The sequence below is a fragment of the Mastacembelus armatus genome, chromosome 19 (genome assembly GCF_900324485.2).
Source record: "Mastacembelus armatus chromosome 19, fMasArm1.2, whole genome shotgun sequence".
In the NCBI taxonomy this organism is placed as follows: Eukaryota; Metazoa; Chordata; class Actinopteri; order Synbranchiformes; family Mastacembelidae; genus Mastacembelus; species Mastacembelus armatus.
In genome coordinates this window covers 18,051,410-18,077,795 of record NC_046651.1, presented here as the reverse complement: position 1 = coordinate 18,077,795, position 26,386 = coordinate 18,051,410, and the positions used below count along the sequence as shown (strand labels likewise).

General features: G+C 44.2%; 2 protein-coding genes and 1 long non-coding RNA gene across 8 annotated transcripts; 1 reads left to right on the top strand and 2 right to left on the bottom strand.

Annotated features, from left to right (window-relative positions):
- Positions 1 to 968: 968 nt before the first annotated feature.
- Positions 969 to 13,654, bottom strand: map3k14b (mitogen-activated protein kinase kinase kinase 14b). Of its 3 annotated transcripts, none has more exons than XM_026315156.2 (15): positions 13,516 to 13,654; positions 8,381 to 8,671; positions 8,047 to 8,128; positions 6,752 to 7,595; positions 6,286 to 6,420; positions 6,026 to 6,155; positions 5,824 to 5,952; positions 5,165 to 5,269; positions 4,764 to 4,927; positions 4,525 to 4,675; positions 3,552 to 4,124; positions 2,970 to 3,076; positions 2,773 to 2,893; positions 2,590 to 2,690; positions 969 to 2,328 (listed from the first exon to the last, which is right to left on the bottom strand). In XM_026315156.2, exons 2-15 carry the CDS (start codon positions 8,655 to 8,657, stop codon positions 2,164 to 2,166), a joined length of 3,084 nt encoding a protein of 1,027 aa, XP_026170941.1. In that variant the 5' UTR covers positions 8,658 to 8,671; positions 13,516 to 13,654; the 3' UTR covers positions 969 to 2,163. The 3 variants fall into 3 exon arrangements, with proteins under 3 accessions (XP_026170941.1, XP_026170943.1, XP_026170942.1); XM_026315158.2 differs by having other exon boundaries at positions 6,286 to 6,411; XM_026315157.2 differs by having other exon boundaries at positions 970 to 2,328; positions 8,390 to 8,671.
- A 39-nt stretch (positions 13,655 to 13,693) lies between these two features.
- LOC117152778 (uncharacterized) lies at positions 13,694 to 16,445 on the top strand. The gene is made up of 2 exons (XR_004463329.1): positions 13,694 to 13,859; positions 15,156 to 16,445. It is a non-coding gene; the product is annotated as an uncharacterized LOC117152778 (long non-coding RNA).
- Positions 15,474 to 25,953, bottom strand: grnb (granulin b). 4 transcript variants are annotated; one of them, XM_026315159.1, is made up of 17 exons: positions 25,816 to 25,953; positions 25,459 to 25,532; positions 24,681 to 24,821; positions 24,273 to 24,413; positions 23,403 to 23,516; positions 22,728 to 22,881; positions 22,456 to 22,568; positions 22,073 to 22,202; positions 21,854 to 21,945; positions 21,494 to 21,644; positions 21,118 to 21,215; positions 20,568 to 20,801; positions 19,820 to 20,050; positions 18,530 to 18,793; positions 18,205 to 18,438; positions 17,595 to 17,852; positions 15,474 to 17,446 (listed from the first exon to the last, which is right to left on the bottom strand). In XM_026315159.1, the coding sequence occupies exons 2-17, from the start codon at positions 25,459 to 25,461 to the stop codon at positions 17,300 to 17,302; spliced, it is 2,505 nt and encodes an 834-aa protein (XP_026170944.1). In that variant the 5' UTR covers positions 25,462 to 25,532; positions 25,816 to 25,953; the 3' UTR covers positions 15,474 to 17,299. The 4 variants fall into 4 exon arrangements, with proteins under 4 accessions (XP_026170944.1, XP_026170945.1, XP_026170947.1 ...); XM_026315160.1 differs by having other exon boundaries at positions 22,456 to 22,565; XM_026315162.1 differs by having other exon boundaries at positions 22,456 to 22,565; positions 22,740 to 22,881.
- Between the last annotated feature and the right edge of the window lie 433 nt (positions 25,954 to 26,386).

The window sequence follows — 26,386 nt, the reverse complement described above, 5'->3', positions numbered from 1 at the left end:
CTACTGACTGACTATTGACAGCGCTGACCACCTATGGATAGCACTGACTGACCGATTATTGACAGCACTGACTACCTATCGACAGCACTGACCACCTATCGATAGCACTGACTGACCGACTGTCGACAGCACTGACGGACTCTTGACAGCACTGACCACCTATCAATAGCACTGACGGACTCTTGACAGCACTGACCAACTATCAATAGCACTGACTGACTCTTGACAGCACTGACCGACTATCGAGAGCACTGACCGAGTAGACTCCCGCTGTGGTCACAAGTTGAGCGTGAAACAATTCTGCAGCTGTCATCTGAAATCATTTCACTCACACTCAAGGATGTTTTGGTGAACTTCAGTCTGAAATGACTGAGCTCAGAGTGAAGCCACGATTAACGGAATAACAGGCAAACACAACTTGACAAGAGTAACACAAAACAATGCAAAAAGACACAAAACGGCAACAGAGACACACACTAAGTCTAAATGGAGGCAGCGGGCCTATTCTCAGGCCTGTTCTCTTTGTGTTTCTGCTGGAAGTCAACAGGATCTGTTGTCTGTCGTTGTACACAGCAGTTTCTGATGTGAGGCGGTGGCCACCTATGTATTTAGTCATTATTTTAATTGTGTTAATAGTCCTTAAACAAAATAATGATGCTATAGAGCTAGAGGTCAAAAGGGACATCAAAAAGTACATAAACATGTTGTCAGGCCATGTTTATATATTTGCTATAGGAGGAGCTGTGTTAGTGACATTCCTACAACAATACTCTTAGCTGAGCCTCAGGGCTCAGAAACATGACATTATGAGTCCAAGTCCCCCTTTTCCTTTAGTAAAAAACTCTTTAATGGTTTATTTTCCAACAGAAGATCCACATGGTGTTTAAAAGCTTTTGACACACTACTGGGAATAAAATTAAGTGGAGAAATAACAAACAACAGCTATTTTACATCAGTGAAAGTAGTAATACCATCACAATATCATGAGTAAAAGTACTCACAGCCTTTTATACTCATATTTTTATATTATTGGATTCCAATCATTGATTATATTGATTGATTGAAACCCCAGTGGGTGAGAGGACTTTACCCTGGACAGATCACAAGTCTATCACAAGACTTAGGTTTCATTTTTAGTGCAGTTCATGTTTACAACGTGCCACCGGTCTGGTCCTAGTCTGTGGAAGTATAAGAGGCTTTTGGGATGATGTGTGATGGTCCTGTGTCCCTGCTGCACCTTAAACCCACCACTCTCCTCCTGGGTGGACCCTGAGCTGGGCAAGACAATGACTGAAGGAGTCAGAGGTCACTCAAGATGTCAGAGAAGAGAGCAGCCTTGAAAGTCATTATTTATTAAAATATAAAATCTCATTCAAATCTTATTCAAGTATTAAAGTCTTCAAGGCTCATGTTGCTTTATGACAAATATTCATTGTTTTATGAAGCTTCACTCATTGTAAACCCTAAAAAAAAACACCTGATGACATGATAATCTCCCATTTTTGTCTGGGTCATGGAGGAAACAAAGAGGTGCTGATAACTCACAACTGGATCTATTTAGCTGCTTAACGGTGCATAGAAAGACACATTAAAAATAAACAATTCTTCTTTACAAATAAAAAATGCAGTAGATACTGTGTACAGACATTTACTGTACACCTGCTGCATTATTTTCATACTTATATGTTAATATCCATTGTTGCATTGTAGTGTATGTACAGTATATTCATAAAATGTCACCTGTGTTCAAATGTATGATGGTCTGTTGTTTATAAAGTTATGATTAATGATTAATAAATCATTTATTGATTCTGTATATGTTAGGGATACAATTATCAAATTAAAATGAATGAAATAAATAAAACAATTGATTACAGTTGTCAGAAAGTGGAACCTGATAACCTGAAAACTGTTCTCAAAGCTACAGTGAGAACCACTAGACACCACAAGAGAGAGTTCTTATATTCATACAGATCCTGGGCCTGAGAAATCTTTAAAATAACATACTGAATATAAAAATATGACAACGCACTTCTCCCCAAAGCAGTTGCTTCTATCCGTTACAGTCGATCATGTACAGTTACGTTTCCACACATTTTTATGTCCCTGTAGTTTAAGAAGAATCGCTACCTAAGTTAGTGCAAGATAACAAAAAAGTCTGGTTCATTCTCGAAGTTCCAGCTTGCCGTCTCTGACTCTCCACATCCAGCGCTGACATGTGTCAGGAGCAGGAACACAGCGGAGCCACAGACAGGACTCTTGGATCTCTTGGTCAAAGGACACGGACTTCCTGTCCAGGGTCTCGAGAGTGAAGGTTTTCCCTGAGATCTGAGTGAAACGCGAGAGTTAGTGAAGCTACTTTTCAGTCATTCCCCTTTTAAACTAACATCACTGCACAGAGAAGACAAGACTTTCAATAAAAGACACTTTCTGAGGCCTTATCTGATGGAACTATATCTGACCACCTGCAGACAGCCTGTTAACAGTTAACACCATAAAAATACACTTTCAGTCAATCAATTTCCTTCTCTAAACCATCCCGAACATTCAAACAAGCAGTTTTCACATCAGTCATGATCTGTGATTTACCTGATCACTAATTCCTATAGCGACGTGGCCCACTTTGACCTGCCGACGTTCACGGATCCTCAGACACTCACCCTGGACGTTCTCTATCCAGATGTCGATGCCTGTGAGCGCCGAAGCAGCAAATGACCATGAGAAGAGCAGCCAGCCATTGTTTGATTCAGCAACAGATCGCTGCCATCTTACCTTCGAAGCAGTGAGAGGAGGGCTTGTTGGCTGAGGCCAACCACTCCAACTGTCCGTCTGTGTGACTGTTGCAGGAGGAAAAGACTCCAGAGCTCAGGTCATCGGACGAATGCTCAGAGTCCTGGAAGATGGAAAGAAATTCTTGTTTTTTAAGGTTCCACGTCTTTGTGTTTGAAGCCATAGATATTTGTACACACCTTCTCTGAGGCATCTATAGGGGACGTGTCTGAGCTGCTGAAACAGGACGGGGGGTCATCTCGAGGTTCAGGGGAGGGGGTCTGGATTGTGGCACCTATAGGTACATCTACAAAATATTTCAGAAAATATTTGAGTGATGTGTGATATGTCTTTTCTCACGCTTTAGTGCATTTGCTACAGGTCAGGTACTCTAGTCGAATAAATTCATTCATTCATTCACAAAATAAAGAAAAATACAACTGTCCAATAGACTGAATATTTTCTTATCCAGATGAATAGAAGAGTCTTTGGGTATTAAAAATGTCATCAGGTCAGTAGTAAATGTTTTTAAATATATTTTTACAAAGATAATTTGCCAACACATCAGTGAGGACTGTATTAGAATAGACCTACAAATCCAAACCTGTCCAAAGTGTTTCTCTAAATATGTAACAGAGATGGAAAACATCAGTAATCTCTCAGTAATCAAATCACACCATAAAGCAGCAAATGAAATAAAAGTGGTCTTGGATCCAGTCAACAAATCGCTGAACAACAGTGAATCGCTGCATTGTCCTGAAGATGCAGCTTTTCTGACTCACCAGCTCTGAGATATTCCAGCTCTGGTTCTGATCCCCATGAATTCCCATTTGTCTGCTGGCCTTTTTGTAACAAAGGGAAAAGACCTCGGAGGGCACGGAGATATTCTGTGGACACGGAGGAGGCATCCCAATCTTCGTCCTCTTCTTCGTCTTCCTCCTCTTCCCAATCGCCTTCATAGTCCTTGTCACTTTTCAGCCACTTCAACTTGAGAAATTCCTCCTCTCCCATGTATATATCGACATCTGAGTCCGACCCACTGCCCCAGTCATTTTCATATGCTGTGTAATCAACCCGCAGTGATTTTGGTTGAGAGTCCCACTCCCCAGATAAGGAATCCGTGTCCACTTCAAAGCCCAGTTTTGAGTCTCCATATTCCCGGTCTTTGCTGTCCTCGTCTATCGCTGTAGTCCTCCAGGGGCTCACCCAGTACTTCGTAGGTTCTGAGACCCAAGCTGATGGTTTATTCGGGAGGATCCCAGTGGACAAAGAGCAAGGGCTGTCTTCCTTCTGGTTCTTGCCATAAAGCAGCTTCTCACAGGCAGTTCTGACAGACCAGGGACTCAGACCTCCAACTGTGGAGCAAATGTTGAATGATATGGGTATAAATGTCACAATAGCAGAAAAGTACAGTACATCAAATATATTGTGTTTCTACAGAGACAACAACATCTTTGCACTGACCAAAAAGGGTTGAACCACCTTAAAATTCAGTGCTGGGTCCTGTTTTATTATCTCTATGTTGAAATTATTCACCAACATGGCATTTTTCTGGTGACAGCACACAGCTATGCCCATTAAAAACCACAGACCTAACCCTGTCTGCTAGATATTATCTTCATACACTGACAAAACCACAGTATGTTGTGGGTATAGATGTTGACTGGCTTTAGTTGCAGTGTAATTCAGTATTTGTAAGCTTTAGTTAGCAGAGTGCTCTATAAATAAGGGCTCTCAGGTAAATCAGCCATGCACCAGCTCTAAGGGCCTTGGTGGTTTTCCTCCTGAGCTCCCTTGCTGATGCTCGTCTCTCGGGGGCCTTCTGGAGTCCGGCTCTGAACACTTTGGCTGTGAAATTGTTACAGTTGGACGGCACCTCCCATAGAGGTGGAGGCTCGTTGACAATCTGGCAAAAAGAAGCAACGTCAGACTGTGTCAGCTTCTGATTCAACGTGGAAATATCAGATTTTCCAACAACACAAAGAGATTCGGACCTGGAGGCACAGTGGGTGGGAGTAGTAACGTTTCCAGGGGTGACACCCGTTGAGCATGTGCAGTAGCATACAGCAGCTGCTCCACACGTCGGCCTTGGCACAGATTCGATCCCCTCGCGCCACCTCAGGGGCCATGTGTGTCTCTGTGCCAGGGAAGGCAGCTCCTACATTGATAAACAAGCATGTTAGCGTTTTGATTGTGATCATTTCACAGTGTTACAATTACAGAACTATAGGATCTGGTTTTGTTTGACCATACAGACGACTATTGTCATGATATTTCAGTTTTATCCATTTTTAGCCTTTCATGGCATTTACAGTGGTTCAGGCAGGTCTCACATCATCCATGTGTCCTAATATAAACGCTGTCTCATTGTGCTGACGTTTCAGAACCAACTCACCCCTGAAGGCTTTGGTGCTCCATCCACTGTCATCTAACGTCTCTGAGAGACCAAAGTCACAGAGGAATGTGTCTCTGCAGTCTGCAGACAGCAGCACATTGTCAGCTGGAATAAAATCAACACAGAGGATTTAGAGAGACAGCTTGTTTTTATTTGGTGCTTATTATGAAACAGTTGACTGAGAAATCAGGCAGCTGTCAGAGGCTGTCAGAGTGATGGATCCACAGGGGAGCAAAGCCTCCGCAGCCTCGCTGGGACAGCTCCAGGTAGCATAAGGTAACATCTCCCAAAATAAAGCACACACAAATTTTCCACATCTTCATGAACATCAGATATGATCAGACTTGTTGGTTGAGCGAACAGTGAGCTCAGAGGACAATGAGAGGCCTAATATGAGCGAGACCCCTCCTACACAGTCCCCTCCACAGGGATTACTGAGGGTTTAGGGTGAGGTGTCATTGTGGGAGAAGCTTCATCCCTCCCAGTAAGTGGTTCTGATAATATTAAATCCGTGAGGGAGAGATGGGACAAACTGGACGGCATGATGGAAACATAAAAATCTCTGAATTATTTCCAGAAATACCAGCTACCTGTCATAAACTGTTTAATCTTATCTTGTCTAACCTGTTAATACGCCTAAAACATGAACACAAACACACCTTTGACATCCAAATGAAGGACCTTCCTATGGTGCAGGTGTTCTAGCGCCCTCAGTGTCTGATGAAGGTAGTGCAGGGCCAGATCCTCAGGTAGGCAGTTCATCTCTTTTAGGAGCTGAGCCAAACAAGCTGGAGAGGTTTGGGAGAGTCTGGTTATATATTACAGCATGTATTTTACACACATGCCTGTTTTATTTACTACCTGGCTTCAAGTCCATGAAGAGAACAACGCTGAGCCCCTCCCTCACAGCCCCAAAAAGCTCCACAACTCGAGGGGAGTCCAGAGCGCTCCACGTGCTCACCTCCTCGCTGCTGAAATGACTCAGTGGAATCTGAGACAAGTGGAAGACAATGAGCTAAATAACAGAAAATACCTTAATCATCACTTTAGAATTCAACAGCAGGACAGTCGAGTCCTGCATATCTGGATCTCACTAAATGACTCAGTCTTTCTTGGCTTACCCTCTTGGCAGCACATTCGAATCCCGTCCTGCTGTCCCGAACACAGAATACATCACCGTATGAGCCGTTCTGGATGTGGCGAAGAATGCAGTATTCCTCCCCCTCCCTGTACTGGGAACTGTGGGGCTGGAGTCCCTTACCGATGCAAAAGTAAACAATAAAAAGCATAAATGAGAATCAGGCGGAGGAAAAAAACACAGAGCAGTTAAATGGTAAATAAACACAGTGATGTCAGATGTTGTGTTTACTGCGTTTTTATCACCTGAATAATTCAGCCTCATTTTTCTCTGCTACACTGTAGGTGGCAAATTTTACACTTCTGCACTAGAATAAAGTAATTTCAGCGCAATATCTGCCATGAAACTGTAAACAGCTGAAAACGCAGGTTGTTTGGTGTTCAGCATATGTAGCCAAATTAGTGTCAGACATCAATATAACTGTTCTGCTGAAGCTGTAAATGTCTTACGTGATGAAATATAAGTCCTTCATTGATTGGTTTTGTGGTTTTCCAGTCATTTGGAGACTGTTTCAGTAATTCTTTAATGAAGGATGAAACAAACAGCTTTGGCATCTGTGTCACTTTGCCTCTTAGTTCATCCAAGTCAACAAAACACTGGGGTGCATTCACAGTGCTGGGGGTGTAGGTGGAGCCTGAAAGTCCCAGCAGGCTTTGCACACATCCGACAGAGTCAGAATCCCACTCGGCGTGAGAGGATGATGAGGTAAACCCAGACACCTGCACCAGGCCAAAGGTCGAATTTGACACGCAGGCTTCAACTCCACAGTTTTCTGCTACTTGTCTGTCGCCGTCAGTGCTGCAGGATGAGTCTGACTCACTCTCATGAGTGCAAACTGAATCAGAGTCCTGCTCCAGACCACAGTCGGAGTCAGAGCCTTCTTCGTCATAAGTGCTGGGTGTGCTCTCTATTGATCTGTATTGGTCCTCGGACAGAGACACGTCTTCTGCTCCTCTGACACAGTCGGACACATCTGCACAGCTGCAGCCTTCACATGAGCAGGAGTGTGAGTCTCCCCGGCGGCAGGGGAGTGACACTGATTCAGTAAACTGAGGAGGAGGCGGTATGATCTCAGCGGGTGTTGTTGTCTCTCTGTCTACAGATTTCAGCCAATCAATCTCCTGAACCCACAGACCCTGGATGACTGGAGGTTCCTCTCCTTCCTCCTGGCTTCCTCGTATTCTGCTTTTCCTGCGTTGTTTCCTCTGGAGGTGGAAACGCAGGAGTTTGGTGGCCAAGTCAAAGTCCTCATCCTCGGTGTCACTTAAGACATCTGCTGGCTTGGCAAGAGACCTGCATAATAAGGCACATGGAGCATATTCAAAATATTCCACAGGTTTGACCAACTGAGAGGGTTGGAGATGAACATACACTAAATGACCAGTTTATTAGGAACACCTAGCTAGAACCAGGCCTGTCTAATCCTACAGTCTTGTAATAAATCTTCCTTCAAAAAGGTGATAATGTTCAGTTTGTGTTTTAGAGACTTGTATAATCACTTTGCAGTTTTTGTGCTGTTGAATTCTTCGACATTTTCCTATGAGGCATATAATATAATATATTATTTAGCCTATACTCAAAACTGCACGAGTTTAGTGCAGCAGGTTCTAACATCTGGCTCTTCCCTGAAGAGTTGGGGAGTTAGAGCAGCAGATCAATCCTCCGTCCCCATACTTTTGGCCTGGTAGCATATTTAGTTTGAGGCATACAGATACTATAGTATCAGTTGTACTTTGTGTAGTACCTGTGATTTTTGAGCGGCTGAGAGGAGGGGCAGGTGTAGGGGCACTGAGTGTTAGTGGGGCTGAACTCCTGGAAGTCTTCTCCTGGGACAGACATGTTCACAGTTAGAATATGCACAAATACAAGTACATGTGTTGATGTCAACATAGTGTGTAGTTAAAGAGTCATATCTTGTAAATGTCATGAAGATAAATGTTTTAGCTTAGTTTTAGTTTGGTCACTGTGTGTTTTGCTTTTGTTTTATTTCCAGCTATGAGGCATGAAGTGGATTTAAAAAGAATCATCTTCACCAGATACAGTTACATGGGAAACTGGATACTGTTTGCTCTTTTCACCGATCTTACTCTCCGCCTGTGCGACTATGGAGACGCAGGATTTCTCAGACGTGTCGTGCGTCTCTGTGACCACATGTTTGGCGGTGCCGTGCTGCATCACCCGGCTCAGATGGGGAGCGATGGCTTGGACCAGTGATTCCTTTCCCTCCTCACACCCTTGACTGTCGTCATCTTTACCAAGAAACAAGAGTTCAGACCCTCCGGTCACAATGATGAATGGTGTGTTGGAGTTAAACATCCGGGGTATGGCCATTTCTCTGTCACTGCTCATGTGCATCTATTGTGTGAGAGCTAGAGGAGGAGATGACGAACACGGTCACGTGTAAATAACAGAAACCCAACAGCACATACACACCGTTTCATGTGAATAAAGAGTTTAAATCTTTTTATAATCTTTTTGAGCTTCTGAATGTGAAAAACTTGGCCAAAGTGATTCAGGTAAGAAGAAACAGTTGGACAAAAAAATGTGTAACATAAATCAACTTCACCAAGATCAGAGTGGGCTGGAAGACAGAAAGTCTCCACAGACAAATAATCATAAAACTCACAGAGGAAGTGAACTCTAGGCCGAGAAGCTGAATTTATACACCTACTGGGCCTGAAACTAGACCCAACTACACCCAATCAGTGTGTCAGAGTGTGTCAGAGTACACCTGGACATCACTATAGCAGAGTGAGAAGCTTTACCACTTGAGGTTTGCATAGACCAGAGTTTCAGGAGGTGTAAAGTTGATCTGTGAGAGGCTACAACACATGTAGACCCCAGAAAATGTCATCTCTGGGTTTCTAGGTTTAGTGTCATCAGATAACATTACAGGTAGTTCCACATTGGCAAGAAATCGGAGGGCAAAGTGAGCCCTTCAAGGCACCAAAGTGAGCCCTTCTAGGCACCTTCTAGGCACCAAAGTGAGCCCTTCTAGGCACCAAAGTGAGTCCTTCTAGGCACCAAAGTGAGCCCTTCTAGGCACCTTCTAGGCACCAAAGTGAGCCCTTCTAGGCACCTTCTAGGCACCAAAGTGAGCCCTTCTAGGCACCTTCTAGGCACCAAAGTGAGTCGTCCTAGGCGCCAAAGTGAGTCCTTCTAGGCACCAAAGTGAGCCCTTCTAGGCACCAAAGTGAGCCCTTCTAGGCACCTTCTAGGCACCAAAGTGAGTCCTTCTAGGCGCCAAAGTGAGTCCTTCTAGGCGCCAAAGTGAGCCCTTCTAGGCACCTTCTAGGCACCAAAGTGAGCCCTTCTAGGCACAAAAGTGAGCCCTTCTAGGCACCAAAGTGAGCCCTTCTAGGCACCAAAGTGAGCCCTTCAAGGCACCAAAGTGAGTCCTTCTAGGCACCAAAGTGAGCCCTTCTAGGCACCAAAGTGAGTCCTTCTAGGCACCAAAGTGAGCCCTTCTAGGCACCTTCTAGGCACCAAAGTGAGTCCTTCTAGGCACCAAAGTGAGCCCTTCTAGGCACCTTCTAGGCACCAAAGTGAGCCCTTCTAGGCACCAAAGTGAGTCCTTCAAGGCACCAAAGTGAGCCCTTCAAGGCACCAAAGTGAGCCCTTCTAGGCACCAAAGTGAGCCCTTCTAGGCACCTTCTAGGAACCAAAGTGAGCCCTTCTAGGCACCAAAGTGAGTCCTTCTAGGCACCAAAGTGAGCCCTTCTAGGCACCTTCTAGGCACCAAAGTGAGCCCTTCTAGGCACCAAAGTGAGTCCTTCTAGGCATCAAAGTGAGCCCTTCTAGGCACCTTCTAGGCACCAAAGTGAGCCCTTCTAGGCACCAAAGTGAGTCCTTCAAGGCACCAAAGTGAGCCCTTCTAGGCACCTTCTAGGCACCAAAGTGAGCCCTTCTAGGCACCAAAGTGAGTCCTTCAAGGCACCAAAGTGAGCCCTTCTAGGCACCTTCTAGGCACCAAAGTGAGTCCTTCTAGGCACCAAAGTGAGCGCTTCTAGGCACTTTCTAGGCACCAAAGTGAGCCCTTCTAGGCACCTTCTAGGCACCAAAGTGAGTCCTTCTAGGCGCCAAAGTGAGTCCTTCTAGGCACCAAAGTGAGCCCTTCTAGGCACCTTCTAGGCACCAAAGTGAGCCCTTCTAGGCACAAAAGTGAGCCCTTCTAGGCACCAAAGTGAGCCCTTCTAGGCACCAAAGTGAGCCCTTCTAGGCACCAAAGTGAGCCCTTCTAGGCACCAAAGTGAGTCCTTCTAGGCACCAAAGTGAGCCCTTCTAGGCACCAAAGTGAGCCCTTCTAGGCACCTTCTAGGCACCAAAGTGAGCCCTTCTAGGCACCTTCTAGGCACCAAAGTGAGCCCTTCTAGGCATCAAAGTGAGTCCTTCAAGGCACCAAAGTGAGCCCTTCTAGGCACCTTCTAGGCACCAAAGTGAGTCCTTCTAGGCACCAAAGTGAGCGCTTCTAGGCACTTTCTAGGCACCAAAGTGAGCCCTTCTAGGCACCTTCTAGACACCAAAGTGAGTCCTTCTAGGCGCCAAAGTGAGTCCTTCTAGGCGCCAAAGTGAGCCCTTCTAGGCGCCAAAGTGAGTCCTTCTAGGCGCCAAAGTGAGTCCTTCTAGGCGCCAAAGTGAGCCCTTCTAGGCACCAAAGTGAGCCCTTCTAGGCACCAAAGTGAGCCTTTCTAGGCACCTTCTAGGCACCAAAGTGAGCCCTTCTAGGCACCTTCTAGGCACCAAAGTGAGCCCTTCTAGGCACCAAAGTGAGCCCTTCTAGGCACCTTCTAGGCACCAAAGTGAGCCCTTCTAGGCACCAAAGTGAGTCCTTCAAGGCACCAAAGTGAGCGCTTCTAGGCACCTTCTAGGCACCAAAGTGAGTCCTTCTAGGCACCAAAGTGAGCGCTTCTAGGCACTTTCTAGGCACCAAAGTGAGCCCTTCTAGGCACCTTCTAGGCACCAAAGTGAGTCCTTCTAGGCACCAAAGTGAGTCCTTCTAGGCACCAAAGTGAGCCCTTCTAGGCACCTTCTAGGCACCAAAGTGAGCCCTTCTAGGCACCAAAGTGAGTCCTTCAAGGCACCAAAGTGAGCGCTTCTAGGCACCTTCTAGGCACCAAAGTGAGTCCTTCTAGGCACCAAAGTGAGCGCTTCTAGGCACTTTCTAGGCACCAAAGTGAGCCCTTCTAGGCACCTTCTAGGCACCAAAGTGAGTCCTTCTAGGCACCAAAGTGAGTCCTTCTAGGCACCAAAGTGAGCCCTTCTAGGCACCTTCTAGGCACCAAAGTGAGCCCTTCTAGGCACCAAAGTGAGTCCTTCTAGGCACCAAAGTGAGCCCTTCTAGGCACCTTCTAGGCACCAAAGTGAGCCCTTCTAGGCACCTTCTAGGCACCAAAGTGAGCCCTTCTAGGCACCTTCTAGGCACCAAAGTGAGCCCTTCTAGGCACCAAAGTGAGTCCTTCAAGGCACCAAAGTGAGCCCTTCAAGGCACCAAAGTGAGCCCTTCTAGGCACCAAAGTGAGCCCTTCTAGGCACCTTCTAGGCACCAAAGTGAGCCCTTCTAGGCACCAAAGTGAGTCCTTCTAGGCACCAAAGTGAGCCCTTCTAGGCACCTTCTAGGCACCAAAGTGAGCCCTTCTAGGCACCAAAGTGAGTCCTTCTAGGCATCAAAGTGAGCCCTTCTAGGCACCTTCTAGGCACCAAAGTGAGCCCTTCAAGGCACCAAAGTGAGTCCTTCAAGGCACCAAAGTGAGCCCTTCTAGGCACCTTCTAGGCACCAAAGTGAGCCCTTCTAGGCACCAAAGTGAGTCCTTCAAGGCACCAAAGTGAGCCCTTCTAGGCACCTTCTAGGCACCAAAGTGAGTCCTTCTAGGCACCAAAGTGAGCGCTTCTAGGCACTTTCTAGGCACCAAAGTGAGCCCTTCTAGGCACCTTCTAGGCACCAAAGTGAGTCCTTCTAGGCGCCAAAGTGAGTCCTTCTAGGCACCAAAGTGAGCCCTTCTAGGCACCTTCTAGGCACCAAAGTGAGCCCTTCTAGGCACCAAAGTGAGCCCTTCTAGGCACCAAAGTGAGCCCTTCTAGGCACCAAAGTGAGCCCTTGAAGGCACCAAAGTGAGCCCTTCAAGGCACCAAAGTGAGTCCTTCTAGGCACCAAAGTGAGCCCTTCTAGGCACCAAAGTGAGTCCTTCTAGGCACCAAAGTGAGCCCTTCTAGGCACCTTCTAGGCACCAAAGTGAGCCCTTCTAGGCACCAAAGTCAGTCCTTCTAGGCACCAAAGTGAGCCCTTCTAGGCACAAAAGTGAGCCCTTCTAGGCGCCAAAGTGAGTCCTTCTAGGCGCCAAAGTGAGTCCTTCTAGGCACCAAAGTGAGCCCTTCTAGGCACCAAAGTGAGCCCTTCTAGGCACCAAAGTGAGCCCTTCTAGGCACAAAAGTGAGCCCTTCTAGGCACAAAAGTGAGCCCTTCTAGGCACCAAAGTGAGCCCTTCTAGGCACCAAAGTGAGCCCTTCTAGACACCTTCTAGGCACCAAAGTGAGCCCTTTTAGGCACTTAGTTGCCTCAGTAATACAAATATCAATAGCAGAAACAGCAGATTTGTAATTGGCAGGCATTTTAATGTGATGGTATTTGCTGTGGCTGGGGCGTGAATGAACAGACACCAGTAGTGAGCCTGGTGAGGGGAGTATAAATAGCACATGGAGAAGTAGCTGCATGCTTTCCACTGGGCCAGCCAGCTGTCAGAGTCTCTCTTCCTCAGCCCCTCGCCATGTTGACAACGAATACTAGGGGATCAAAACACAGACACTTCACACACACTTGCCCTGAAGTCCTCATACAGCGGCTGTCGGAGTGTGTGAGCAGAACTCTTGTATTTCACAGTGGGTCCAAAATTTAATCCGAACACAAATCAGAGCTGCTATAAAGGTAAAGGACTTCTGTGTCTTCCCAAAATAAAGGGACTAACTGTGGTGAACAGATATTTAAACACAGGTAACACCATATTTAGGGCAGGGCATGGAAGCTCTACGTCAGTGACTACTCTTCCCATGCTGCACCACAACTACACCTCCTGCCAGCTACACTTCTGCTTCCCAAAAACCACTTCCCTGTTCGCTCTGTGACCTAAGAGCGAGAAGTCATCCAGTGAAACAAAGTCAGACTGACAGAGTGGTTTAAAGTTGCAGTCACCTGAAACGCTGCACCAGCAGAGCACATTACCTCAGAAGGATGGTCGGCCGGTCGTGTCCTGCCTCAGGTTCAGGTGAAATCCAGTGATCCGGTTGAAAAACAGAAGAAATGTGTGTGTTCCTGCCTCTTTCTGCCTGCTCGCCCTGTGTCCTGTGTCTGAGTATCCAAGTGTAACCTACCGGCTTTCTGCCCCCCACATACTCTGCTGATTGGTCGACCAAGTGTGAGTTATGAGCTCTTACACCTCAGTCACCCTGACCCAACCGCCTCCACCCTCCACCCTCCACCCACACACAGATACCAGCCTCCACAGACTCTGGGGGGGATACTGTAGATGCCCTCAGTGACACTTGGATCTGGTCTGCAGTTCTCTGGTAGGTCTTTAAAAACCAGCACTGTGCTAAACATCATGAAGTTAAACAGAACATAAACATTAAATAGTTTGCAACACAGTTCAGTGTAGATGTAATCAGATCTATGTGTTTATTCATATGTCTGTGCTGTAATAATATAGAATATATCTCCATAGGGTTTATAAAACATAAACACTTAAAATGCCCCTGTAGCTCATTAGAACTACACTTTAAATTGTTTTAAACAAACATTAAAGGCTAAATAAAAGTCAAATGCAGCAGTATAACAGTAAAATGCACTTAAGGTACAACATGTAAATCGTGCGCATGCAAATACACTTACTATAATAAAAGTACAGCAGCATAATTCAACACACATTTTTCATTAAAGGATCCTCTGACTTAAATGTAAAACCTAGGAATTTATAATTATTCACATTATAAACATGTTTGCATGTTTTAATCAGTAAGAACTCCCCAAAAAGTGACAAAGTGAATATTGTAAATATTTGATGATCTATTTTCCAAGTGTAACAGCCTAACATCTGCTAATTTTCCATCACTATCACTTCCTCTGCTCTGACACATTTGCCGTCCTGAATAGAGATGACCGGAATCTGCACATCCCTGTGGGAATTAGTGAAATACCAGGGGAAGGAGTGTGTGTCTGTGTGTGTGTCTGTGTGTCTGTGTGTGTGTGAGACCTGGGTGGAGGGTCCCTCTCTCCCTGGAAACATCTGAATGGGATCAGTGAGGAGCCAATGGTGGGACTGACGAGAAAGTTTGCTCCCACGTCAGTGGGTTTTTGCTGCTGTTGGTGGGTCAAGTCAGCTATACATAGACCTGAAAGGCCTCTTTGCTGGTCTGAGCTTCTTCAGGTCTCATTCACCTACAGAAACTTTAACTATAACAATAAAACTTTACTATGTTTTTTATTATTTCATTTAGCATCGATTCCATCCAGACTGGAGAGACTGGGAATGTACCACTGTGTAAAAACAAATGAACATCTTTGACTTGTATTTTTGTTTAATTAAACAAGATGAAACTAATGAAGGAGCTTCGAAGCTCAAATGCTTAACTTTGGCTGGTTAAAGTACATTATTAGCAGTACTACAAAACTAAATGTACTCATTATTCTGACTATGTCTGGTAAATGTTCTATTATTAAATCATTGCTTAATTGTTTAACATATAAAACTCAATCCCATAAGTAACTGATGGCAGATGAAAAATTAAAAAAAATAAATGTCCTGCTGAAATAAAGTCACATATCATCATCATTCAGAGCTGGAACATGTTGCTTATTGTTTTCAGCTGCACCAGAAACCGTGTGTCTCTCAGCCACCAGGGGGCAGACGATGAACTTGTGGTGGTCTGCCAAGCTGCTGGTAAAGTGGGACAACCACAACCCCCCACAGCTGTATCTCCCTTGGACTGGCCTGTGTTTACCCAGTCGTCATAACAACCTTCTGATGACGAGGAAGCAGGAGGCGGCGGAGGAGGTAAGAGGATATGGAGGCAAAAGGCCAGAGGAAGTGTGTGAGCTTGTTGTGCAAGTGCTTGCACAACCTGTCAACAGACAAACTTAAAGGATGACCTCAGAGAATTTAATTAACACACTGACTAAACTGATATTTTGCAAGATTTTTTATTTCAGCCCTGAGTCTTCAACCTGGCCCCCCATCCTTAAGGTAAAGTTTTGTTGTAAAGGCTGCAAAAATGTGAAAAGACACACTGAAATAAACCAAGACATGTTTTTAAAAGTAGCACTGACACCATGATGTGGACAGTGAGCAAATGTTTAGAAGACATAATTCATAAAAAGCTAGATTTAATTAAATTGCACAACACAAACAGATATAAAGATCCACCAGATTACAAAAGCAAAACTTCTATAAGTTGGAGAGTGGATTTAATTGGAAAAGTCTCTCGCTCTAAAATTCAGACCTACAGGTTCAGTTTCAGAACATATTTGCCTTATAGGTCCTGCATTTATATTTATAATTTTTTTTAAAAATCATTACTTCCTTTTCCTCTGCATGTAGTGTGGCCTTTGCCACAAGGAACATCTACTGTTCTAGTTTTTCCAGATTTAATTATATTTTTAATTCCAAAAACATGCAGAGAAGGTGGAAAGACTTTTTGTTTGCAGGTTTTCTCTTTGGGCTCATCCAGCCTGAACATGGCAGCTGGACACACGTTCAGGGGTTTTACTAAGAAACCCAACTTGGACTTTCCATCCCTGGTAGAAATTATGCTCCTGTTTGTTGTTCAGAACCTCAGTTCCATATCACAGTACACACACAATGTGTTTTTTTTATAGAAATCTAGACTCAGCTGCCCAAAACACAAATGAAAAGCAAGTTTGCTCTTTTCCAGTGATGGACTGGATTTTCCTCAGGCAGAAATCCGACATCTGATACCAACCAGCAGCACTTACACTGAAATCACAGAAGGCACAAACTGTTTGTTCACTCAGTTTTCATTTTCTTTAACATATGACAAACAAAACTACAGCTTCAAACTGGAAGAATCTATTATCATCACTGCTTAACATGAATCTGCACTCCCGGGTTCCTCTTTAAATCAGAGACAATAACCACACACACAAAAACAACAAAACACCAAAATCACACTTGTTCGACTTCATTAAATTGTCCCTAATATCAGTAGATCATTGGTCAACAACCTGTCCCTGTAAAGTGATAAGCTAGGAAGCTCTGCTTCCTCAGCCCGTGGGGACATAAAGAAGAAAATAACTACTATCCAGTCTGATTCTTCAATAAAATGCATTAATCTGATCAAACTCTGTCCCAAAATAAGAAAGAAAGTACATTCGTGTTTCTCTGTTAAACAGAGAAAAATACCACAGGAACCACAGCTGCAGAAACATTGGCCAGAAAACACAAAAACAATGGAGTGGTTTAATTTACTGTCAACAAATTCAATCAAGAGAAGAAAACCAACAATGAATGTGAGTGTGTGTGATCTTGTTTAGAAAGAAGTTAAAAGCTACAGACGGGACAGGACTGAAGCAGTAACACGTTGTTGGTTTGCGTCTTCTCATGGGATTTGTTAACAATAACAACAGAATTACCCTTTTAGAGAAACACTGCAATGCTCTGCAGTGTGTCCTTACTGTGGTTCTCATGGTTCTCATCTACATATTGATTTCCCAGAAGCGTAATCACAAAGAATCTCCTGTGGTACAAAACATGAAAAGATGCCTGCACGCTGTTGGAAATAAATCAGTGAATGAGAAGCTGTCATGACTCTCCTACATCATTATAAATAATTGTGCATGTTCGTTTCCCTGTTTTGCACCAAATATCCACCAGAAACGCTCAGGAGTGAAAAAACTGGCTAAACACAAAGTCAGGAGGACCCCTTATTGTGCACAGATGACATGGGCTGGAAATGGACTGAGAGTTTAAGAAGATTAGTGCACCTTAGTATGATTAAAGTCCCCGAGGGACAAAATCTCTCTTTCTGTCGCCAAACAAAGTGTCCCAGGTCAGCGGGGCGTTCAGCGTGCAGCCTCCGGCCTTCAGGTCACAGGAGTATCCCGCAGGACAGCAGTGCTTTGAGTCCGAACAGCAGACAGCCTGTCAAAAGGAAAAACATCTGTTAGATTGAGTTCACTGGTCACATGACCCACATTCCAGATGATTGAGACAGAAGAATTAAAAATGTTCTGAGAAAATGACCAAACTGTGTCACGTGTCCATGAGAGGGACTGAAGTGTGAGCGTACCCTGGCTGAGGGGCAGCAGGCCCACTCTGCAGCTGAGATCTTACAGCACGTGTCCTGCTCGGGGCAGTGAAACTCCCCCGTGCTGTCACATGGTACGTCCATGCCGTCCTCTGCGGCTCTCAGCTTGGCCTGTACCACCCCGCTCTGAGGGAGGGAGCGGATGAGCACGTCGTGGTTCTTCTTCTCGCACGTTCCCGTCTGCATGTTGCAGGTGTAGCCCTGAGGACAACAGTGCTCGTGGTCTGCACAGCAAACGGCCTGAAGAGCCAAAAACCATATCAGCTCCAAACTGTCACTGTCCACAGCAGACATGAAGACAGCTGTGGCCTCAAAACACTCAGAAGAGAGAAGACATTAAAAATGCAAACAAAAACAAGACTTTAGTTTCGTTTTTGAGACTAGAACTATTAGATGGATACAACATCCATGGATACAACCCTCGTACTGTAAAGGGTTTTTCAAATGGGAATTTCCCATTTAGGATTAATAAAGTTCTCTCATCTCTACCAAACCATGCTGATCTGTGCTTCTTCATGCATTTGCAGACCAAGCAGCCTTTTTCCTACAGTCACTACAGCAAACTAACCTAAAGGTGAAGTGCTGTACACACCTTGACCAGAGGACAGCAGCCCCAGTCTCCCGTCGGCAGCTTACAGCAGGTCGTCCCCGAAGCGCAGCTGCTCTTGTTGTCACATTTAATGTCCGTCACGGTGTCCGTCTCGGTCAGAGCGCTCAGTTTGGTGAACCAGGGTATAACATGCGGGCCCCTCGAGCAGGCCGACCGGTGAGGTTCACAGGTGTGACCACTGGGGCAGCAGTGGTTTCCGTCCTCACAGCAGACTGCCTGGAGGAGCGGTGGTAACTCTTTATCAGTCCCGGTCACAAACACATCTAATTATTTTTCCAACCAAGTGGGTTTGTGGAATAACCGTTACCTTCGGCAGAGGGCAGCAGCCCCACTTGTGGCTCTTGTCCATGAAGCAGCAGGTCGTATCCCTGGGACAGCTGGTTTGGGGGTCACACCTGATCTCGGCCGACTGCTGTGCACTGGAAACCGCCTGGCTGTGCTCCTCCTGCAGGGTCGGGATCTTCTGCAGCCAGGGCAGGCTCAGTTCTCCGGGCTTGTCACAAGCCTGCTCAGCCACATTGCACTTGTAGCCTTTGGGGCAGCAGTGGTCACGATCACCGCAGCACACAGCCTGGAACAACAGATTGAACAGCTCGTTAGTGGGCACTGAAGTCCTGGTTCTGATGATAGAAGAGACTCTTTGCAAGAAAATAAAACAAAGTGGTACTGAGGTACTTCTGCTCTGTTTGGATCATGATAAGACGTCAAATAATCCTAATGTAACAGGGCTCTAAACAATCATTATCATTCTTCCGATTATTTTCTAGGTTAATTATCTAATGGGAAAAACAACAGAAACAACTAATTACCAAACCACTTTCAGCTGAGCAGCTAACCGATTAATTAAAGGTGTTTTATAGCTGTTTAAACAGACAGAGTAATAAAGTTGAGTCCCATAACAAAAAGTCATTTTTCTCTGCTGTAAATTCTTATTCACATTCAATTGAACAATCTAATAATACTAGAGATTTAAATTACGACCAGCAGACTTAATTATTTCAGTTTTGCTTCTGAGAAATCATGTTTTTCCACTGAGTGTAACATGAAGGACGGCGCTAAAAACAACCGCAACCACTGTATTTTTGGAAGAGAAGTCAGCAGCGTGCATGAATGTGGGATGATTCACTCGGAAAAACAGGAAAACCGCCCATTATTCCAACCTCCACTGTGAGCCAATCAGACAGAGGGTAATTAAGTCTAGATTATTTTACTGCGTGATATAAATGCTGCCACCGTGGGAGTTGAATTGAGAGATGATGTTAACCTTGAGTTATGCGTGCACAGACCTGACGTCTGACTTTTAACTAAAAGATCCAAACATGTTCATCATTCAACATTTTAATTATTGAAATACTTGCAGACTCCTTTTGTTTTGATCTACTGATCGTGCTCTGCAGGAGCCCTTCATGCCCACTGACAGTTTGAAAGCTGTAAAGCATGAACATGACTCTTTCTGAGTCTGGAACAACTGCTCCCACTTCACAACTCTATTACAGCTGACAGTGAACAAGAACAGACATACCCTCAGCTTCAAAACAAACCATCTGACCAGCATGTGCACAACAAGCCCTTTACCTGTGAGGAGGAGGACACTGACCTGAGGTAAGGGGCAGCAGGCCCATTGTCCTGAGTTTCTCTTACAGCAGGTGGTGCCTCCTGGACACATGGTCTGCTGGTCGCATTTCTCATCCTGACCGGTCAGAGCGGAGACTTTCTCCACCCAGGGGACGGCAGGAAAGAAACCAGATGGGTCGTCACAAGTTTGAGCCTCCAGGTTGCAGAGTGTGCCATGAGGGCAGCAGTGGAGGTGGTCGTCACAGCAAACAGCCTGCGAGGTGCACAGAACGCAGACCGTCTTTAAAGTTTAAATCTGTAAAATTATGCAATCTTTATTTTTTCCATCTAGCAGTGGGAAATAATGAGAAAACCACCCATGACAGACCCAAAACATTAGCATCCAGCTGTTTCTATTTTTATTTGTGCGTTCATTTTTCCCCACTGAAGCTCGATATCATTGTGGTGAAACCAGAAGTTAGAAACTGGGTTGAACAGTCAAACTAAAGGATCACTAAAGGAATCAGAAGTTTGAGACCAGCCTAACAGAACTGGGCTCCATGTTTCAGGGAGGCGAGGGTAAATAACACAGTCCAGTCCAACAGCAGCAAAAACCACAGCCTCCAAATGACCAAACAGCTCTGAAACCATCTGAACACAAACTGGACATTATCACCTTTGTCAAGAAGATTAACTGCAGGACTGACACAGGTAAATGACAGACATTAGAAAACACTCCAGAACCTTGTGATAAATCACCCTGGACTCTCTCCAGTGCAGCCCCATGTTACCTGAGGCAGAGGGCAGCAGGCCCAGCCTCCAGCTACCGTCTTGCAGCAGGTGGATGTTCCAGGGCACGATGTGGATTTGTCACACTGGCTGTTATCGGTCAGTAAGGGGAAGACGGGCACTTTGTCAAGCCAGGGCATCAGAGCATTGCCTGTGGGATCATCACATGTGGAGGCTGCCAAGTTACAAATGGTACCGTGTGGACAGCAGTGCAGATGGTCCTCACAACACACAGCCTACAGGAGCGAGAAACAAGCAGGCTGCAGTAATCTGCATCGTAGACAAAGACTTCATGGTAAATTACATATTTTGTTGATGTTTGCAGTAAATATGCTACAACTACAAACCTGCACAAAGACAAATTTCCCAGAGATTTACTGAAGCACAGTGAGACAGTCCAACAGGAAAGAGGAAAAAATAAAAACTGCTCACATCTAATCAGCAAAGCAGAAATGAATTATGACCTAAAATGTGCGGCGCAGATCTGTGCAGCTGGACACAGTCAAACACCGTCAGTGTCTGTGTGACTCTCACACATCAGGGTGTTTTTACCTCAGGTAAAGGACAACAGGCCCATGTTCCCTGTGGCGATTTACAGCAAGTGTTTCCATCAGCACAGGCCACAGAGTCATTACAGGGAACAGCACGGACTGAAAGGAACAGAAACATCATCATCAATGCACACGTTTATTTAAATACAGGCCAATGTAAGGATTCAAACTGAGTTACGCTGTTAAAAAGAAAGAAACAGATATAACAGATCGTCTGACAGCAGCCATGTGGGAGACTTGACTGCAGAACCGCTCAAACTGCTGACAGCCAGATCATCAGTCGTTCAGGCAGTTAACTCCCCTCAAACTGCTGATTCTAAAATAGATCAGGGTGATCAACTCACAGCTAAATGTTTGGACTAAATGCCCCAGCCCACCTTTGCTCTGTATCGCCACCAGCTCCATCATGGCCACGGGGATCTTGGCGCCCTCTGTGGTCTCTGTCTGGGTCGACACACAGGTGCTGTGGGACAGGTCGCACTCTGTGCCTGCAGGGCAGCAGTGGATGTGATCTGAACAACAGACGGCCTGAAAGAAAAGAAAAAAGCAACTACTGACTGTTCTCCCCAAATAACTTCTATACACACACAGAAAACCTTCATCTGTGTGAACGAGACTCTCTAGAAATAACCTGAGGAGGTAAAGGAGGATTAGATCCCAGACCAGACCAAATTGGTTCCAGCAGGCTTGGTTTGTGCAGTAATGACCTTCACAACAAGTTAGCTCAGGCTACTTACGTTGGGCATAGGACAGCAGCCATATGAGCCGTTGGTCATTTTACAACAAGTGGTCTCATCAGGACACACTGATTTCTTGTCTGGACACACAACTGTGACAGGAGGACAGGTAAAAGCAGAGTTCAACCAATCTTCAGAACAAAAAGCTTTTATTCTTGTTAGTTGCTTCAGTGTGGTGCAAATAAATTAGCAGGAAATTCTACTGTAATTATTGCTCACTGTCGTTGGCTACAGCCGGGATCTTCTCCAGCAGCGGCACATGGGTCTCACCAGACTTGCAGACACCGTGTTCCAGGTCGCAGATTGTGTTGCTGGGGCAGCAGTGGAGATGATCGCTGCAGCACAGGGCCTGCACATAATCACATCAACAAACAGTAAATATCTGCAGCTGCCATGATGAAACATTAAAACACACATGCTACAACACTGAGCCAGAATCAGTTCTCTAAGTCACACATACAGGAACTCGTTTGGGTTGAGGTGAAAATCATTACGACTAAGCTTTAATCTAATAGTAACTCGTTGTGTTTTATTGTAAATCTCACATATAAACACATTTATAATGACAAAAGCAACAGTGGATTCAGCACATTTATGCTTACCTCTGGGTAGGGGCAGCAGCCATAGTCTCCACTGGTGAGCAGACAACATGTGTAATTATCTGGGCAGCTGCTTTTGCCTCCAGGACAAGTGACTGAGCCAATGGAAGCATCTACTTACAAAGATAAAAACATATATATATATATATATATATAGCCATTTGTTATCAGTATTATCATAATTGCATTTTTTTGCATATTCCTTCTATCCATTATGGCCTGACATGAATACACAGCCATTATATTTCATGGTTTGTCTGAATGTGTTTATTTACACGAGGAACCACCTGGTTTATTCTCCTTCCTTCTGGCAGGCACTTTCTCCATCATGGGGAAAGACTCCAGCGAGGCAGAAACACACTTTGAGTGAACAAGATCACACTTTGTTCCCTCCGGGCAACAATGGCGCTTATCCTCACAGCACACCGCCTGCAGAGAGAAGGAAATCACTTCTGACAGTCAGGAACTGACTGGTAAAACACTGCAGACAATGAAAAGGACAGCTGCATAACATGAATGCTGAGAGTGGGGGAGGATTCAAATCATGACAAAGGAACCATAACTGAGTGCTTTCTTATTTTAAAAAGAGAACTTTTATAACTAAGGCTGTACAAATACTTTAAATTTATTTAACCAGGAAATTTGGAAAACCTGACCTGTTGCTAGAACATAATGAAAAAACATTCACATATAACGAGGAAAAGCAGAGAAATCATCACATCTGAGAAGCTCTCACAAGAAAATACTTAGAATTTTTTTCTTGAAAAATATGAAAACAATTAACATATTATCAAAAATTGGTGCTAATGCTAATTTAACATTAACATCACATCCTGACCAGCAGACAAATGTGTTTCTTGGTGTGAAGTGCCTGTGGTTTTAGGTGACAGCCTGTTTGTGTTTGTGTTTGTGTGTGTGTGTGTGTGTGTGTGTGTGTTCATGTATATCACCCTAGCTAATGGACAGCAGCCCCATGACCCGTCAGGAAGCTGGCAGCATGTGGTGCCATCCGGACACTCGGACTCCTGGTCTGGACAAATGACGGCCTTTACTTTCTGACTGAGCTGGAAGCAACACAGGCCAGAGCCAATTCATACCAATGACAGAAGCACACACAACAAAAAAAACAACAACATAAAAAAAAACTCAAGCTTACAAACATATTTTGAATTGAGAACTACTAAATTGTTATTGATCACTGTTACAGATATGGGTTTAGGGAGACTGTACAGATTTTAGCTTCTGTTGTATCATAAGTTGATTGTGGCTCTGATAATAAAAGCATGTCACTAAATCATCACCCTCAGGTATCAAAGTCCATACATTTTCCAATGTGGGGATAAGTTGTAGAGGTATATTTCTCAAAATGTTGGACTGACAAAAGAATCGACCAAATCATCAACTTTGTCATCTTTCAGTTTGTTGTTAGCAAGTAAAAACTATAATTCTGCATTAATCGGGTCCATGTATCATTTATCTTTTGTTACATCAAACATTTTAGAGTTAAGATCCAATAGTGCATTTAACCAGAAGTGAGCTTATCCTGAAAGGCTTTTTGTACTTGATAAAGAAGAATAAACAAAGTGCCAGCAGAGAAGATCTAATGGTGTCAAATGTCTTTAAATTTAATCTACAATCAATGACAGCTGCAAAGCTGAAGATTGAAGATGATCCCAGAACTTTATGCACCATTTATTCAGGTGTAAAAGTCAATAAACACACTGAAATTATCTGTAATGATCTCTGAAGAGACGGTAAACAGATAACATCAGGCAGAGTAACGTCTTTCTTTGATGTGACGATGTCTTTGTTTATATTACCTGAGGAACATGCTCGACTTGTTTGCTCGGGAGTCGTCTCACCAAGGGCAAGGAAACTGTCTTATTAACACATTTCCCATGGACCAGATCACACAGGGTCCCCTCATAGCAACAGTGGAGGTGGTCTGAACAACACTGAGCCTGCAGGTGGATGTAGAAACATATACTGTGATAAATAACAAAGGATAAGTGACACAAACCAGCAGAAAATGATGTGCTGCAAAAACTGTATGAAGAAATTGATTCCGCCCCCCCCAAGGCAATTTAACAGCTATTTATCATTAATGTATCTGCCAATTATTTTCTTGAAAAAACAGGTGGTGTTTGGTCTAAAAATATTATAATTTCCCAGAACTAACAGTGACATCTTCAAATGCCTTGAATTGTTGAAGCCCTTGTAAAACTCACGTGCGGTAGGGGACAGCAGCTGTATCCTCCCACGCTGTTCTTGCAACAGGTGTGTTTGTCCTCACACATGCCTCCATCAGGACAGACCAGCGCTTTGCTCAGGCCGAGCAGAGCCAGACACAAGATCCCCGTCTGCAGCATCTGAACACAAAGAAGAGAGGACAGGACAATCAGCTCAGCTGTGTGACAAAACATGGTCCTGAACTATAAATTCAATCTTATCTTAGTGGTTTTTGTGTTTCCTTCTGGTTGTGAGGAACCACTAAATCATTGGAAACGCACAACAATATGTGCAGCAGCTCAGCAAGCATTCCAACTGATAAACTGGATTTCCACACTAAACAAACCCAGATACCTCCAGGAAAGTTCAGGTCCCTTTTATGTATGTACAGTATCGTATCTTAGTCACGTCATGCCCTCAAAGTGACCAGAGCTTTCATTTAGTCTGCTTTATAATTTAGGACTGCAACTAATGATTATTTCCGTTATTAATTCATGTGAAACATGAAAGATTTGGCATTTTTACACGGGAAATTCACTTAAATAGGCATTTTCTGTCAATTTAATGATAAACTCAAGTGTAGTTGTGCTGTAAATACTGTTGGGTAGTTTAAACTTTTAACATAAAAACTAAAGCTGTGAGATAAATTCATTTGAGCAGGTGAAGTAAAAAAATATAGAAACCTAGTGGACTGAAGGAAAATGGCAACACTCATGTACAAGTACCTCAATTCCTACTTAAGTGCAGTTCTTGATTCAACACTTTTAGTAGTTTTACCATTTTTATGCGATGACTTGGTGTCAGATGTTATTAGCACTGAGCTAACTGCATAACGGTACACTTCTTACCACCTAAAAAACAAGAACAACATCAGTTATTGTGATATATGCTAAGACAAGACTGCGCAATATTCAAAATAAGTCTAATTCTTAATATATGAGAGTGTACGAAACTTTGTCTGTAGATAAAAACAAACTTTTTATTAACGGTGACTAAAAGTAGCGAACTGGCTAATCCAGGGGAATAACAGGTTAGCTTAGCATGCTAGGTGGCTAACAATAAAGCTAACTAGTTAGAGAGCCTTTAAGCGGATATATTTCCTTTCTTGGTGAAAAGCGGGACAAATTTTCTTACCTGCTAGGTTTGGTACAATATGTCCAAACTGTCACATATATGTCGTCTGTAAAGCAGCTTCAAAACAGCCCCAGAAAACAAAGAAGAACTGACTGAAGCTATTTTTCGACTCACAATTCAGAAATCACATGACATGCGGACATGTGACTCTGCAGGTTGGTGAGTTTTTAAAGGGACAGTACACTGAAACTAACATGAGGGGCCGAGCACGGTAACAGCACAGGGACTCAGTATTTATACAGAAATGCAACTAAACCAGCGGAGAATTATGTTTTCAGGCCTTTTGTGGAGGTAAAGGTACTAATACCACACTGCAAAATTACTTATTGCAAGTAAAAGTCCTGTATTCTGCAGAATAATGACACCTGCTGAACTATTATTATTCCACTAGATTGTTATAACTCAGCCTTTATATAAAAGCAGGATTTTACTGTTGTAGCAGGTTGAAGTGGAACTGATTTTAACTGTTTTATGTAAAAGTGCAACGATTATTTTCATTATGGGTAACTACTTCATTAATTAAATGATTTGTAGTCGAGCTCTTCCAACCTTCTCTGTCATTTTTTATTCT